The sequence below is a fragment of the Typopeltis vanoorti genome, chromosome 10, assembly GCF_054136105.1.
Source record: "Typopeltis vanoorti isolate ZY-2024b chromosome 10, IOZ_Tvanoo_1.0, whole genome shotgun sequence".
In the NCBI taxonomy this organism is placed as follows: domain Eukaryota; kingdom Metazoa; phylum Arthropoda; class Arachnida; order Uropygi; family Thelyphonidae; genus Typopeltis; species Typopeltis vanoorti.
In genome coordinates, this window is record NC_143558.1 from 20,582,259 (window position 1) to 20,598,011 (window position 15,753).

A 15,753-nucleotide genomic window follows, 5' to 3' on the forward strand; every position below is an offset into this window, starting at 1 on the left:
GTATGTGAGTTGACTTCATTTGCCTTAGCATCCCATAATACTTCCTTTCAGTTGTGTATGCTGCTGTGTAATATGGGAAGGGTCATTACTCAGACCCCTTTCAACCCTTATTGAGGTCTCATATTTATGAGATCTCAATAAAGTTGAAAGGAGCTAGACCCAGAGAAATATTAGGTTAAATCAGTGCAGAATATATTTTCCATATGCAAATAGAAAAAAATGGTGTATTACTATATTATTGAAATACTCTTGGTCAGAGCTAGCCATTACTTATATATATATATATATATATATATATATGGAAAATGTGACGTCTGGATCTAGCTAGCTCCTAGTGGGAGCTAGATCCATTATCTCTCTGAGTCCAGCTCACACTTATGAGATCTCAGCAAAGGCTGAAACCAGTCTGCATAGTGATCCTTCCCATAATGCTTAGGAACCAAGGGCGAATATTCCGGGTGTGCTAGGTGTGTGATGCTCATCCACGAAATATCAGCATCACTGATATTATATTTTTGCATTTAAATTCCCATTAAAAACTAATGCTTCATTGTCCTCTTTGGGAGGATAATGAAAACAGAAAAATACATTTTTAAAAGGTAAAAGGTAAGTGTATGTAATTTAATATTATTTTACTTGTTAGTTTTATGATTTTTTTGCTTTTAAATTGAAAGAATTTAATTTAGGATTAATTAATTAGTTGATTTTTAATAAAATATACAATTTTTTTATATATGAAATTGTGCTAAAAACTATTAATTCTGAATATTTTTTTTCCAAGAATTAAAGTTCACTAAAATCGATACAAAATGAAAATAATGTATTTATAGTTTGCATCGACAAATAATTATATCAAATTAAAAAAAAAGCTAAAAGTCGTTTATTCATGTAATTATTTAATTACATCAATAAATTTCCATGCACATACATCAAATTGACGTGAAATTTGTAGTGCGGGTTGCATAACCCACACGACAGCACACCCAACCGAAATGCACATGTGACACCACAGTTAGCAACATGTATATCTGAAAGGTCCAAAAGAAAGTCTGTTGTGCAGTTCAGGTGATCATACTTTTATTAAACAATTCCCTCAAAATTTTGTTGTTCTAAGCTATCACCCCACTTGAATAATTATGCCATTTTTTCAATATTTTTGCATGATCAATAATATTTTTTTCCTACAGAAGCTTTATTGATATCATAATAAAAGTTTTATATTATCTGAAAATTAGCTGATGAAAAGTTATTTTATGTGCATTAAATGAAGATAGTTGCTCACCTAAGCTAAAAATGTAGGTCTGAGCTTTTAGCTGACTGGAGTCGAAGTTTCCTCACTCATGGTGTGGCTGTATCTCTAACAATGTCCAGGTTTATGGATTTTGAAGGAGCTAAATGTATACTATGGCTGTGTCATGATAGACAAGTTAATGTTGTTCAGATAAGACAGTTATGTTTTCTTGTTTAGAAAGCTTGAATAAAGAGAAACAATTTTGAGCCAGAGATTAGAAAGACAAAATTTTTAAATATATATTCTCCTTAATTAATATTATATATTAAATATATAAATATATATATTCTGTGGCCAAACATATTAATAATGAAGATAGTAATGATTTTAAATATTAACTGGGCTCATTTGTTGTGTAACAGTCAAAAACTAATAAAAGGACTACCAACAAGTTTCGATACCAAATATTTATTGATTTTGTTAAGGTTACAGGAAAGTGGTATAAAAAATTACATAAGTTTACAGCAAGATTTGCATACAGCATGATAAATTATAAGAACTATTAACAATATAAACAATGGAAAGTTCAAATCTTGTGCTGATTGTGAATAATTCACCTGAAGTGTAATTTTACCATCGAAATGTATATACTTTCAGCCACAGTTTAGTCAGCCAAGTCTCAAAGTGTTGTTCCATCTTTGTATTTTTCAACATTGAAGTTTTTAAGGTGCATAACTATAATGCTGTGGTAGGCTTGGTATAATTTAGACCAAATATGGAACTGTTTTCAAGCCACTTGAGCTCATGTAAGCAAGGTTGTTGTCTCATACTGAGCTATGAAGTTCATATGCCAGCTAAAGACTTTCACAAACTGTCATGTATGCAGTGGATTCAAACATATAACATATTGATTGAAGGGTGGTAACACCAACTAGTAAGTAGAAACAGGATGCGTCATTTTAAGATGAGAACTGACGTTGAGCCAGAAGCCCAGTCAGTTGTCTACATTTCTTATCATTTTATTGATGATAAGAAATGTAGAATGATAAGAAATTGATGATTTCACCCCTTATGAGTGAAAGCCAGGAAGGCTTTCTGGCCTTCACCCATAAGGGGCACTCGGAGAAGTCCTGTGAACTATCAATTTCATCTTCATATGAAAAGTAGCAAAAACATTTTTGGCTTCTTATTTTTCTTCACAGCATTACAGAATTGATCTTTTTAAATCTTTCATTTCATGCATATAACATTTAGTGCCCATTTAATGTTTTATTAGAAGTGATCAGTCTTATTCAAACAGTATACCAAAAGTTTACCAGACTTGGCAAAACATTGCCAAGTCTGGATGGCATTTCTTCAATTGTTCTAAAGCATTGAGTTTCAGAAGTTGATTCTTCTTTGATGACTTATTATTCCCTCCTATTCAGCACTGGTATCTATCTTGCAGCTTGGACATTATACCATATTCAACCCATTCTGAAGAAGAGCAACAAATCCCATCAAATTATTGTCCACTGGCACTCATGTTTAAAGAATTTCTAAAGTAGGAAGAAAACCATTAACACTCAATTTGCTACCTTTAAGCATCACAACTGATAAATAATTACTAGTACATAGGTCACCATTGTTGATTAATGGGGACCTTTTTTCTTGTGTTACCTACCTTCGGACAAGTATAGAGGTGGCAGGATTCTTCCTGCCAGAAGGACACATGCAATTTACAAACATCATACATTGGCTTCATAGCCTTAATTTCTTCAGCCATAAATCCAAATGACTAACCAACCAATCTTGAACAAATACCTTGGGACAGTTTGGGGAATCTCAGGTACTTTCCCTTGATATTTCTAAAGCATTTGATCAAGTTTTGTATGAGAGTATTAAGTAAGCACTTGTTATATGGTCTGTCTTCAGACTTCTGTTACTGGATTGTCTGCTATCTGGATGATGGTGCATGATCTTTCTCCTCAAACTTTACAACTGATATTGTGTTCCTCAAGACTATGTTTTTTACCTACTCTTTTTCTTAATTATATGAACAGCCTTCTCGGTTGATGACAAATCCAGTACACAGTTTTGCTGTATACTGCACTTCTCTTGCATTACACAAATCAACAAAACCTCCAGGATACAATGTTTACAATCCCTTCATTCTGATTTCCAAATTATTCTTCATTGGGATGTTGATAATTTTATTAATTTCAATTCTACTAAAACTTATTCCTTCTTATTTTTAGCAAAATAAATAAATAATAATAAACAAACATATTACATATATCATTGCCTCAGCATCCAAAAAATTGGTTTTCTCTTTTTCTCAAGGCATTATTTTACTTCTGAACAGCTATTATCTCTATACAAATCGTTTTTCTATTGAATCCATTGAATATTCTCACATTTGTGATGTTTCCTCTCAAAGCCCTCCTGAAAATGCTTGACTCTGTAGAAAAAAAGCATTTAGGCAACTTGTATTTTCTATAGATCTTTTGCCTGGTTACAGGTCCATCTGAATTGATGATAAAGATTCCTCTACTTACTTCTACATTAAAACACACAGTTGCTCTGCATCACAGCTTAATGCAACTCCAAATTGGAGAACAAATTTTATCTTCCTGTTCACTTATTCGTTCCTTCAGTTGGTGTCTTCTGGAACATTCTTTCCTCTTATGTATATTCCTTAGCGAGTGCAATCTGCAGGTCTTTATATCCACTGTTAAGTTTCTTCTTTTTCATCAAAAAGAAGAAACTTGTTATAGAAAAGAAGAAAAAATGGGGGGGGGGGGGGGCAGCAGTGATTGGAATTTCATAAAGTAATGATTTCTGTTATCAATTAAAAGACAACCATGTAGCTAATCTTTTAGGTTAATACTAGTTTTTACTTTCAACTAATATCATTTGCTTCTGCTTCACTGAAAGCTTTTTTTTTTTTTTTTTTTTAGCTACAGCGAGAAAGTAGCCGAATAGAACCAAGAACAAAAGCAGAGTGCTTCTTTTATTTAAAAACATATGGAAATCATGTATCCTATGTGTCATTTTTGCAGCGCTCTGGCATGTTGAATGAAGCTTTAAATTACATAATAGAAAAGGTAAATATGATTTCAAACAAACATTCTTGAGTACTAACAGTTCTACTTGAGTAAAATTATTAGGATATAAGATATTTATTTTCAAAATAAAGATTTGTGAATATGAGTTAAAAGGACCTCACTGTTCATGGTTTCACTGATTGTTTATTCTCAGTTCTGAATTATCCTTTTATTAACTCCAGTTTCCTCTTTTTTAAATTTTTGTGTACCCTTTTTGGTAGTTTTTACGTGTGTAGTAAATCACTTAGATTTACTACACCCATAAAGTACGTTTACTTTACTACGGGTGTAGTAAAGTAAAAAAGAGAACCATATACTGTAATATGGAACATTATAGGAGAGAGCTTTGGAAGAAAGCCAATAAAGTAAAGAGGTCAAACAGGTCTGCCTTTTTGAACAGCATCTTTACCAAGTACAGATCACAGAACTTTGATAATACATTACAATTTTTTTAAGTTCTGGATGACACTGAATCAGAATTAATCCCACCAGTTTCAAAAATCTACAGGCAAATTTACATGTTGTTTATTGTGAAACCATACTTCAAATACTTCTTAGTTTTTCTTATTCAACATATGTTGAAGGATTAGTAATTTTGAACTTAAATTTTACCTAAAGTTTAGTTGATAATAAATAAATTATGAAAATAATATCTAACATGCAGGTCTATAGTAAGAGTGATTATTTCTATATTAAATAATTATTTTATAAACTGGACTATTAAATAATTATAAACTGGACAGAGGAGGCAGCATTCACTACTAAGAGAACTGAATTTTTAGACTTCTTGAGATCTAAAAAGCAGAAGGAATTTATGTGGAATTACAAGGCAGGTGACTATCATATTTAGAAATCCGCTTGCAGTAGTACATGGGAGATACTTTAGAAAAACATTTGATAATAATAGCAGATTGTATACTTTGAGTGAAGAAGATAAAGTAATTTCGAATCAAATGAATGAATGACGAGAGAAATAAAAGAAGAATTGCAGATGAAACAAGATTATGGAAGACAGAGATGGAGAACAGTTGCATGAGGAATATAAGGCTCAGGCTAGGAGAGTGACTAGTATTGTAAGGAGAGAAAAATTAGAATATGAGAGAAGACTAGTGTGTTGCAGTCCAAGGAGAATTCCAAGGAGTTTTTTCTCTATATGATGAATGGAAGGAAAAATGATAGTGGATACCTTGCTAAATGGAGAAGGCACTAGTGACCAATGCAGATGACATAACTGAGATATTTAATGATTACTTTATTAGAGTGTTTCATCCTGGTACAGTAGACTTTATTCCTAGAAGGATAACGTGAAGTGTTAGAAGTGAATGAAGAGGATATTTTCCAAATACTGAGTATGCTAAATGTCAGTATGATAGGGGGATGAGATGGAATTTCACCACATGTTTTAAGGGAATGTGCTGTGGAAATGACCATGCTATTGACTTGGCTGTTTAATGAAAGTCTTGCAATAGGGCAGGTTCCTGGAGAAAGGAAAGAAGGTAAGATAGTGCCTTTGCCTATGGTGGTGGTAGAATTGAGATATCAAACTATAGGTGTGTTTGTATTTCTTCTGTAGTTGTAATGACTTTGGAGAAATTGGTAAGAACTCATATACAGAATTGAGCAGATGAGGGCAATATTATTTATTCAGGCCAACATGGATTTGTTAAAAATTTGTTTTAGTAATCTGGTTGCCTTTTACGATAGAATAACAAGGGTAGTGAATAACGGTAATGCATACACTGTCTTTTTTGATATTTCAAAGGCATTTGACAGGGTGTCACACAAGTTAGTTTTAAAGTTGCAGCATGTGGGTTTGGATATCAGGTTAGTGGACTAGATTGCTAACTGGCTTTCTGATAGATATCAGAGTTGTATATGGGGAAGCAGTATCAGGGAGTAGGAAGATTACAAGTGGAGTTCCAGAGGGTTCAGTACTGAGACCATTACTGTTGAATCTTTGTGTCAGTGATATTGTCACAGGACTACAGGGATACAGATATTCAGTTGTTTGCAGATGATGCTGAAGCTTGGGAGGATTGTTAGTAATAGTGCTGATATTTTGGCTCTTCAAGAGGATTCGAATAAGCTGGAAAGTTGGACTGTAAAAAATTGATGTAGCTTAATAATGCCAGAAAGCTGTACATCAATTTTTACAGAAGTCAAGCCTTGTAAGGATGTTATAAAATTAACCTGTATGTCTATGTATATTTAAAACAGTTTGTTAATGTAAATAATCCCTATGGGAATTGTCTGTACTTGCTGCCCTAAATGGAAAATTCTAGAATGTATTGAACAAAAGGCAATACCTCGTTACCAGAAAACTTTGTATATTAGCTCCTTATAAGGATATGTGAAAGTTGTTTGTGAATGCCACCTGCAAACACTCAAGGTCAGTGTCAGACTGACCGACAAATTTCAGACACACTTCTTCTGCCCAAAACAAATAGGATTAAAGGAGTGTAGAAGATCAAAGAAAGTGCCAAGGAAAGAACAAAGGATTGCACCGAAATATTCGGGGTCCCATGTCTTCATGCAGGGATCCGAAAGAAGGTGAATAAAAGGTGTTGGTCGGAGGATAGAGTATCAGTTATCCATAGGTCGTCATCAGTTATCCAGAAGTTGTCATCAGTTACCTGTAGGTCATCACTGGTACCCCAGCAGTTGTCCGTCGGATGTAAGCCATCGAGGACCCAACTTCAGGAGAAGTCATGCCAGTGGTCTGAAAGAAAGATGACAGGAGCCGATCCGCCAGGAGCTAATGTCCGAGGGGAGAAAATTTTCGAGCGGGAAGAAATTGCTCTGTTAAGTCCAAATGCATGCAACTACTCCTCAAGCCGATAATCTTCGCCCGAAGTGCTGCGAGGACAGCGTCCCAAGCGTCAGTAAATCTATCGCCAGCGTAAAAAGGGGAGAGAAAAAACTGATATGGGAGAAAACGGTCAGAACTCCAATCCGAAGCCAGGGAATGAGAATACGCAGTGGTACCAGCCCTAAAGTGAGTTTGATTTTTCTTTCCAATTTTGTGAATTATAGGAGAACTCTAATAATGGATTAAGATTAGGCTGCTGATTTTGAACAGAGTAAATGGTTGGATTTAAATGTTTAATAAGTAATAGAAGATTATGTGTGTTACAATTAGAGAGTATCAGTTTGATTAATAGTGCATTTGCCTAGAGTATTATGTTAGTATCTGAAGGATCAAACTTTTATATGTAATGATATTCTTATGTGTATAACAGTAAAGAAGTAACTGTTTGTTAATTACTTAGGATGGTAATTTGATATTGGAGGAGAGTGGTTATTTATGTGACATGATTTTTATGAATTGAAAGGGCATTTTAACATAATTGTTTTATGTAAAGTTAAACTGAGAAATTTTTCTTTACTGGATTAATAGTGTAAATTGTTTGATGGTAAATAAATGTGTTGCCTGATATTTAATTCTTTGATGCGCTGCTCCAAAAAAATATTAGAGCCAATTAGTGGGAACCCAGGAGAAAGGATAGTAAAGGATAGATAGTAGACCACGACTGCAGATATTAATTAATCAGGGAAAATTGAATGTAATGGGAAAACTACTGGACTCACTTACCACTTCATATTACTAGAAAACAGACATTAGTGACGCAGCTTTTCAAATAAATTTTCTGGTGTTCAAAGAATAAGAAGGCAAGTGCGGAAGGCAGTATAGCTTAAAGAGATATTAGAGAGATAAATAGAGATATAAGGAAAATAATAAGGTATAGAACCAAGATAATATTAATAGAATTAAAATAAGAATAAAATAGAGAGAAAAAGGTAATAGACACCCCCCCTCCATTTGCAATGGTGCAGCCGGTAGGATAGAGAAAAAGAGACCCCCCCCCATTTACAGGACAAGTGAATGGGGATATCAGTTTAAATCAACTAAATGTAAGATTTTGAAATTTGGGATCCACAGATGGGATGCTTCATACCCACTTCGTAGGGTTATGCTAGAAGATGTGCAGGAAGCAAGAGGTCTTGGGATGATTGCAGATAGAAATTTGAAGTTCACTAGAGATGAAAGAGTGGTAGTCTCCTTGTATAAAGCTTGGATCAGACCACATCTGATTTTTGTGCTCAGATCTGGTCACCAGGATTTGAAGGGGGTGGAATAACTTTAGAGAGGGTGCAGAGATGGATAACATACATGATATCAGAACAATGTTCATTATGAAGCTAGACTGAGGGTATGCAGAGTTTGGTGGATAGAAGGGGAGATATGATTGAGGCATTTAAACTGTTGAACGGTTAACATATAACATATGTTAGAATGGGGACAGGGACCATCCTTAGAAGTTACAGAAGGAAGTAATGAATAAAAGGGTAAGAAGTAAGTTTTTTATGCATGGAGATTGGCAGGAGCATGGCATGCATTGCCTGAGAGGGTGGTGAAAATGCAAATGGTGGATGAGCTTAAGGAGTAGTACAATAGACTTTGCATTGACTAGTATTGACCTCCCAATGAGTCGTGACTCCATGAAGGTCGAGAAAATAATAATAATCATAATGAGTAATATTATAATAATTTGATCGAATACTTTTTTGGAGTGATGGATTCCATTTTGGGATCTCTGCTCTTGAATATAGAATTGCTAATTATTCATTTTAATTTAATAGCATTAACACACAACACTACAAGGACAAAATTAACATCATCTGTGAGTGCTTCCTCCTCAAGGCCTCACTTTAGTGAGTACAGTAGTGGCATACCCAAGTTTCATTCAGTTTTTCATTCAGTTTTTCATTCAGTTTAGGAGTACCCCTGTTTAAATGACATAGCTTCCACTTTCCCAATATGTTCCGATGATGACCACGAATAGTCGAAACGGTCCACACCCCGTCAACTACCTTTCCCCTTCCCCCTCCCTATTTTAAAAAATTAACCCTTTCACTTTTTTCCCCACCCTATATAAAAGTATATGTTTCTATATATTACGGAAAAAAACCCGGGTTTTTCTAACTTATTCTACCAAACTGCCTACCCCCCCACACACACCACACACACACTCTGCAGTTCTCGACATCGCAGACAGAGGAAAAGCCACAACACCCAGAAAAAGGTATGTGCAATTTTCTATTCCTTAAGCTACATATACTTTTTAGTACATCTACACTCATAATGCCCTAAGAACCCATGAGTAAATAGCCAATGACATTTAAACAGGGGTACTCCTAAACTGAAGCAGGCAAAATAGCTGTAATTATAATAGTTTATAATGAGGAGTAACATGGGAGTTTTCCCAGAAATAATATACATATATATTATATATTATCTATAGACTGGTTTCTACCCTTCTTTCTTTCTTCTTGCTCTATTCTTCAATGCTATTAGAGGGCTAGCGGTGATTCTTTCCTCCTTCACTATTTCTTTTCACCTTATGCAGTGGGAGTCTGCTTTCTCTCCCAGATATATGCTTCATTTAGTCAGCTGAAGTCCCAACCCACCTGGCCAACATAGGATGAATTGGGACCAGAACCCTTCAGATATGTGGAAAGAGCCTCTGGATTCCTACCACTTTTTTTCTCACAGCAAATTCACTCCAGAATCCTAATATGGATGTGCCTTATAATGCATTTCATGCTGCATTGATTGTTGTGTAGAATAATCAGAGCCACATTCAGGGATTAGGTAGGGGTTCCTGTTCAAGAAGTATATTCTAGCCTCCAACACAAGTCAGTGTGTTACTGTGAATGAGGATTACAGAAGGCAGGAATTAACTGTAGAGGTGAACTTTACATTGGCACATAGAATATACAGGATCTGCAGATGGCTACTCTTGATACTGTCTGTAAAGAGATGGAGTGGTATAAAATTGACATACTAGGAATTGGAGAGACCAAATGGAATGGAGGTCATTTGAAAAGACAGGATTGTCAGCTAGTTGTTTATTCAAGAGGTGACACAAAACATTATGGAGTAGTTGTGGTACTGAAGAAAGTTCAGGCAAGAGCCCTTCTTGGTTATAATCCCATTAATGACAGGAAAGCTTTGTATTAAACTTAAGGCTCATCCTACCAATGTGCCAATCGTAGTAGTTTGTGCACCTCACACAGATAGGCCTGATGAAGAGAGCAAGGAAATCTATGAAAATCTACAGACTGTTTAGGACTGCCTATCAAGGAGGGGTGTACTTTTCATGTTAGGGGACTTTAATGCAAAAGTGGGAATGAGTATGAGAGCTAAGCCTGAATGAGTCATGTCTGATCTGGATGAATATAACACCCGTAGTGAAAGACTGTTGGAATTTGCCCATACTTATAGATTAGTTATTAACAATACCTGCTTCCAGAAACATCCATGATGGACCTATACTTGGACATCTAACATTGATTGGTCAAGGCACCATATTGAATATATCCTGGCTCACCAACGATGTAAGACAAGCATCTTTGATGTGCTACTGACCATCAACTATTAACAACCAAAGACTAAAACTCCAAAACCTTCCAGGTCCATCCCACTAGACCAGATACCAGAGTAATCCTTAGTAGGTTTACAGAAGAAACAGCAACACAGTTTGATGATCTTTTGGCGACTAGTGAGGAGAACTCACCTGAAATGCTTTGGGAAGGAATCGAGGTTATAATGCAGCCAAGAAGTATCTAGGCCCAATTAAAAGACCAAGAAACCTATGGATATCAGATTCAGCATGGGATCTGATCAAAAGGAGGCAGTTGGAAAAACAAAGAGACACAAGAACTGAGCAATATAAGAGATTACGTAAAAAAAAGTCAGAAAATCCATCTGGCACAACAAGAAAAATTTTATGCTAATAAATGTGAAGAGATAGAGTTCCAGATGAGGAGGCACAATTATAAAATGATGTTTCATTTAGTTCTTGATCTAAAGCAGAAGTTTAAGCCCAAACTGAATGTCATCAAAAAACAGGAATAGAGCAGTACTAATAGAACTGTAAATAAAAAAAATAAATGGAATGAGTACTGTGAGGAACCATACAGCATAAGGAGATAAGGAAAATTTAGAGGAGTTCTCTCATCAGGAAAATTTTGATTCGGAGCCATTGCCACTTAGGTGAGGTTGAAAGAGCAATTAAGCAGCTTAACAACAATAAGGTTCCAGGTGCAGATAGAATCGCAACAGAGTTAAGGCCATGGGGATTGGAGGGAATAGTGATTTATACATTGATTATAAGGATATGGGAGACAGGATCATAGCCTAGAGATTTTTCTGTATAATTTCCATATAATTTCCCTCAAGTTAGTTACCAGTCAAAATGAGGTAAGTCTGATGGGGTCGTTACCTTTTCCTCCAGACCAGTGCTAGGAAAGACATTTCCTTCAATCCAGATGTTATGGCTATACTACCAATACTTGGTCATCAGCGTCCCATTTATTTACTCCAGGCTGCACTTGGAAGGGGGTGGGGGGGGTGATATTTGGTTTGTAGAGGCTATATGTTGCACATTACTAACGCTGCCTTTAGCAGCCCATTGTTACCTTGATCTCAGTCTTTTTAAACTTTTTCATTCTGTTTACATTTGCTCTGCTCATATGTACACACACACACACACTCTCTTCAATGTTAATAATAACGAATACTTTCTGATATCTGTAATCTCTAATCTTCTGTCAGCAGTTTTATTTTTAACCCAACTATCAGATCTTTAAATTGGTTTGAAGACTATTGTATATTATTAGATTGGCATTTTCTCTAATTTCTTTTATATTATATAAATTTATAGATTCCACTCAGTATGCTATGCTGGGAAGCCTATTAGCTTTTCTTATTCCTTTTTATCTATTTCGATATTTAATTTGCATTCTTCATCACTGAAAAGGGGGTCACTTAAGGGTCAAAACTAGATAAAAATGTCCCTGGTCTTTTCATTTAGAAACTAAGGCAAACAGTGAAAATTCAGCTACTTGAACAAACACACCATTAGTAGCGTTCAAAATTGACACCATCAACATAAGAAGTATCAATGGAAAAGAAATTTAATTGGGAGAATTAGAGAAGTGCCAGATTGACATAATAGGCCTGTCTTACCATATCAAAAGTCAAAAACATGTGAGATTCTTCTAAATAAGAAATACAAGATATTTTATTCAGGCAATAATGATCAGGAAAAGGAAGGAGTGGGCTATAGTATTGAACACTAAACACAAAGATAATATTCTTGAATGGCAGGTAGGTTCAAGTAGAGTAATGTGGACAAACATTATGCCAGGGAATTGGACAATAAGACGTCTTCCTTATCATAGGGAAGTTGACTGAATGAATAACTTTATCTAAATTTATATATTATCTATATAAATTTCTTCAGAATAAATTAATTCTGAATAAATGTATCTGAATTTATTTTTGGACCGCCACTGCTTATCTATTTTAATAACTTTTCCCAATAATTATTCCAGAATATTCTTAGCTATCATATTTATCATCTCTAATTTCTTTTGTAGAACTCCTTCCTCTATTTTTAAGCATTTTTGCCAGTAGTCTTCAAATCATTCCACCTGTGCGTTACTTAATATCTGTATTCTTGCCATGTAAAATTCTTACATTTAGCTACTCTAACACTTTTTTTTTTTTTGCATTTTATCTATATTTAAAAGTACATGCTGACTTACATATTAGGAAATTTTGATGTAATTTCTTTTCAGAATTGCATCATCTCTAACATTCTTGAGTCCACTGTAAACTAATTTTTCTGGTCTTGCAGACAACTTCACAAGTTTTTTTTTGCTGTGTCAGTAAATGTTGTTTTCAGACTATTTCGCTTTTTCTCTGGTAATTGTACATTTTTTGAGTCTACTTTTCACCTCTGACAACTGCTTGACTTTGATTTGTTTTAGAAAACTTTAATACATATTTTTATTTTCATTGTGTCTCAATTTTTATCCTGCTCATAACTAAATGGTGGTATTACTTGTGTACTGTTGTATCCTGAAGTCCAGAAATTGCACTCAACAAGAATATCAACATGGAGACTTATTTCTTACATGTTCTCTCTATTCCATTTTGCACATTCTTATGTTGGAACAGTGTTAGTAATAAATGTCCTGATCAGAAATCCAGCATGTGCTTATCATTATGTTATCTGCCTTCTCTAATGACTCATAATTCCAGAACTACTTTGCTCATGTTACCACATTGTCATAGATACAAATAAGTTACATTTTTTCAGTTTCCTATTTTAAATTGTATCCACACTGCTATACTTCGAAATTCCCTGCCAGTCAAGTCATTATAAACTCAGTTTATATTGTAGTATAAAATTGCAATTAATAATAAATAAAATTGCATCATAATTATGCATGCGATTTTATTTCTTCGCCAAAAATGAGCAAAGTTGCATGTGTACAACTGGAAATGTGTTGTGTGTGTTTGTGTATACAACATTTTTTAATCAAAAATAACATTGCTACAATTCTATACCTCTCTCTTCTTCCTCACAACTGGACCTTCTCTGACTTCTTTTTGTTCCTCAGTATCGAAGTGCTAGTTAAAGGAGATTTGAGGATTTCTCAGAAACACATCCTCAAATATCCTTTGAGCAAATGCATTCTTAAAGGAAGACAGCCAGTTTCACTGCTGGAAAGAAAGCATAGTTAAGAAAACCATAGTCAAAACATCAGTGACCATAATGCTGAATTTGGTGTGTGTATATATATATATATATATATATATTTACAAGGGGGTCTGGAAAGTTCTGATAAACACCTAGAACAAAATTATATTAAAGCAACCGATATAATCACATGAAAGAACATACTAGTAGCAAAGTTATGAAGGTAACTTATGTTCTTATATCCTCCTATGTTCTTTCTTGTGGTTATATCAGTTGCATTAACATCATTTTTTTTTTCTAGGTGTTTATCAGAACTTTCTAGACCCCCTCCCCCTTGTATATTCACAAAGAGACTATTAGATCAACAGCAATCTGTAATTGGGGCACCTCTGTCTTTACTTTAGCCAGTCTGGGAACTTTTTATTGTCAAAGAATATCCTTTAAGACAACATTTAGTCTCAGGAATAAAGTATGTGATTAATCAATTGCTCTCAACATTTTCTTACTGCTACTTAATATAAGCAATACAAAAATTTTTTGTTAAATTTTATTAAGCATTGAACAGGAAGGACAAGAATATTATTATTCATTACATGACATCTCCATGGAATCCTTGGGCACATCACAGGAGACTACTCTACACTACTTAGTCTACTGTTTGCACCACTATCCTATTTACTGTGTGTTACACAGTATTTTTGTCTCTTAATTGCTTGTATTCTCTGGCCTGTTTTGTGGGAGGGAAAACCGCTGTTACGACTGTGAGGCCAGCTAATTCATGTTTAGTTGGAGCAAAAAAAAAATAAGAAAAAGTAGCTATCTAAAAATTCCTCACATTATGACAAGAATCAAACATTTATCTTTTTCATTCAAATGAGCACTTGTCCTGCCATTCTTCTGATTTCTGTGAAGAAAATTTATTTGTTTGAGGAACAAGCATTCAAGATTTAACAAATGGTAAATTTAAAAAAAAAATATATATATATATATATATATATATTTTTATTATTATTTACAAAATCAGAACAATTAGAAAGATGATTATTTTGAATGATGTCAAAATAAAAAGAGAGCTATAAAAAATGTATCAAAGAATATCTTAAGAATTGAAAAATCTGGAAATTTTGAAGTGGTCACAGACATGAAAGTTTAATCTTTAAAAATACACTCAGATGGACAAAGATCCATCAAGACGTTTAAAGTATTGAATATCAATTCCACAAGAAATGGAATGCTGGTGGATTATCTCTGGATGACTAGTCAGGGATAGACACTCAATATGCTTTCTGTAAATGCTACACATCAAAAAACATTAAATCTGTGAAAAGTTCTCTTTTTTTTTTTTTTTTTTTTAATGTACAATTTTATTCGAAATGTTGATTTTAGTTTGTTTTCCTGAAACTGATAGGAAATTGTTATTATGTGCTCTCCCTTAATACTTGAATATGAACCTTAAGATATAAATACGTATAATTTCCACTATGATATGAATATCAAAATAACATGTTATTTTGATATTCATATCCATAGTGTGCTACTATCTAATGATTTATTTATTTACATATTAAAAATTATATTCAACTGTCTCCTTAATGTTTTTTTTTAATTCTTTTATTACAGAATTGCGACTCAGTTATATTTATAGAAAATATATTCATGCCTTGTGTGAAAAGTGGTAAGCTCTTTGACCTTTTACATTATTTCTTGCTCAGTGATTCAAGCTTATCAAAGTATTTTACAGCAACATGTCGTTATTTAGAGAGGCATCGCTTTTTTCATGTTCTCTTTCAACTACAACAGTTTGCAGGGGTAAGTTTTTTCCTTTCGTTCTTTGACTTTTTTTTAAGTGATTTCCTTTTTTTTTTTTTACAGTAGAAATATT

The 15,753-nt window shown here is 34.1% G+C and overlaps 1 protein-coding gene across 1 annotated transcript in view; it reads left to right on the forward strand.

Annotated features, from left to right (window-relative positions):
* Sptz (zinc finger FYVE-type containing 26 spastizin) overlaps window positions 1–15,753 on the forward strand; it is a 225,939-nt gene that overhangs the window by 139,717 nt on the left and 70,469 nt on the right. Inside the window, exons 15-16 of the mRNA XM_090399525.1 lie at window positions 4,171–4,317; window positions 15,492–15,680. Of these exons, the coding sequence (XP_090255651.1) occupies window positions 4,171–4,317; window positions 15,492–15,680 (336 nt within the window). The remainder of the gene's footprint in view (window positions 1–4,170; window positions 4,318–15,491; window positions 15,681–15,753) is intronic.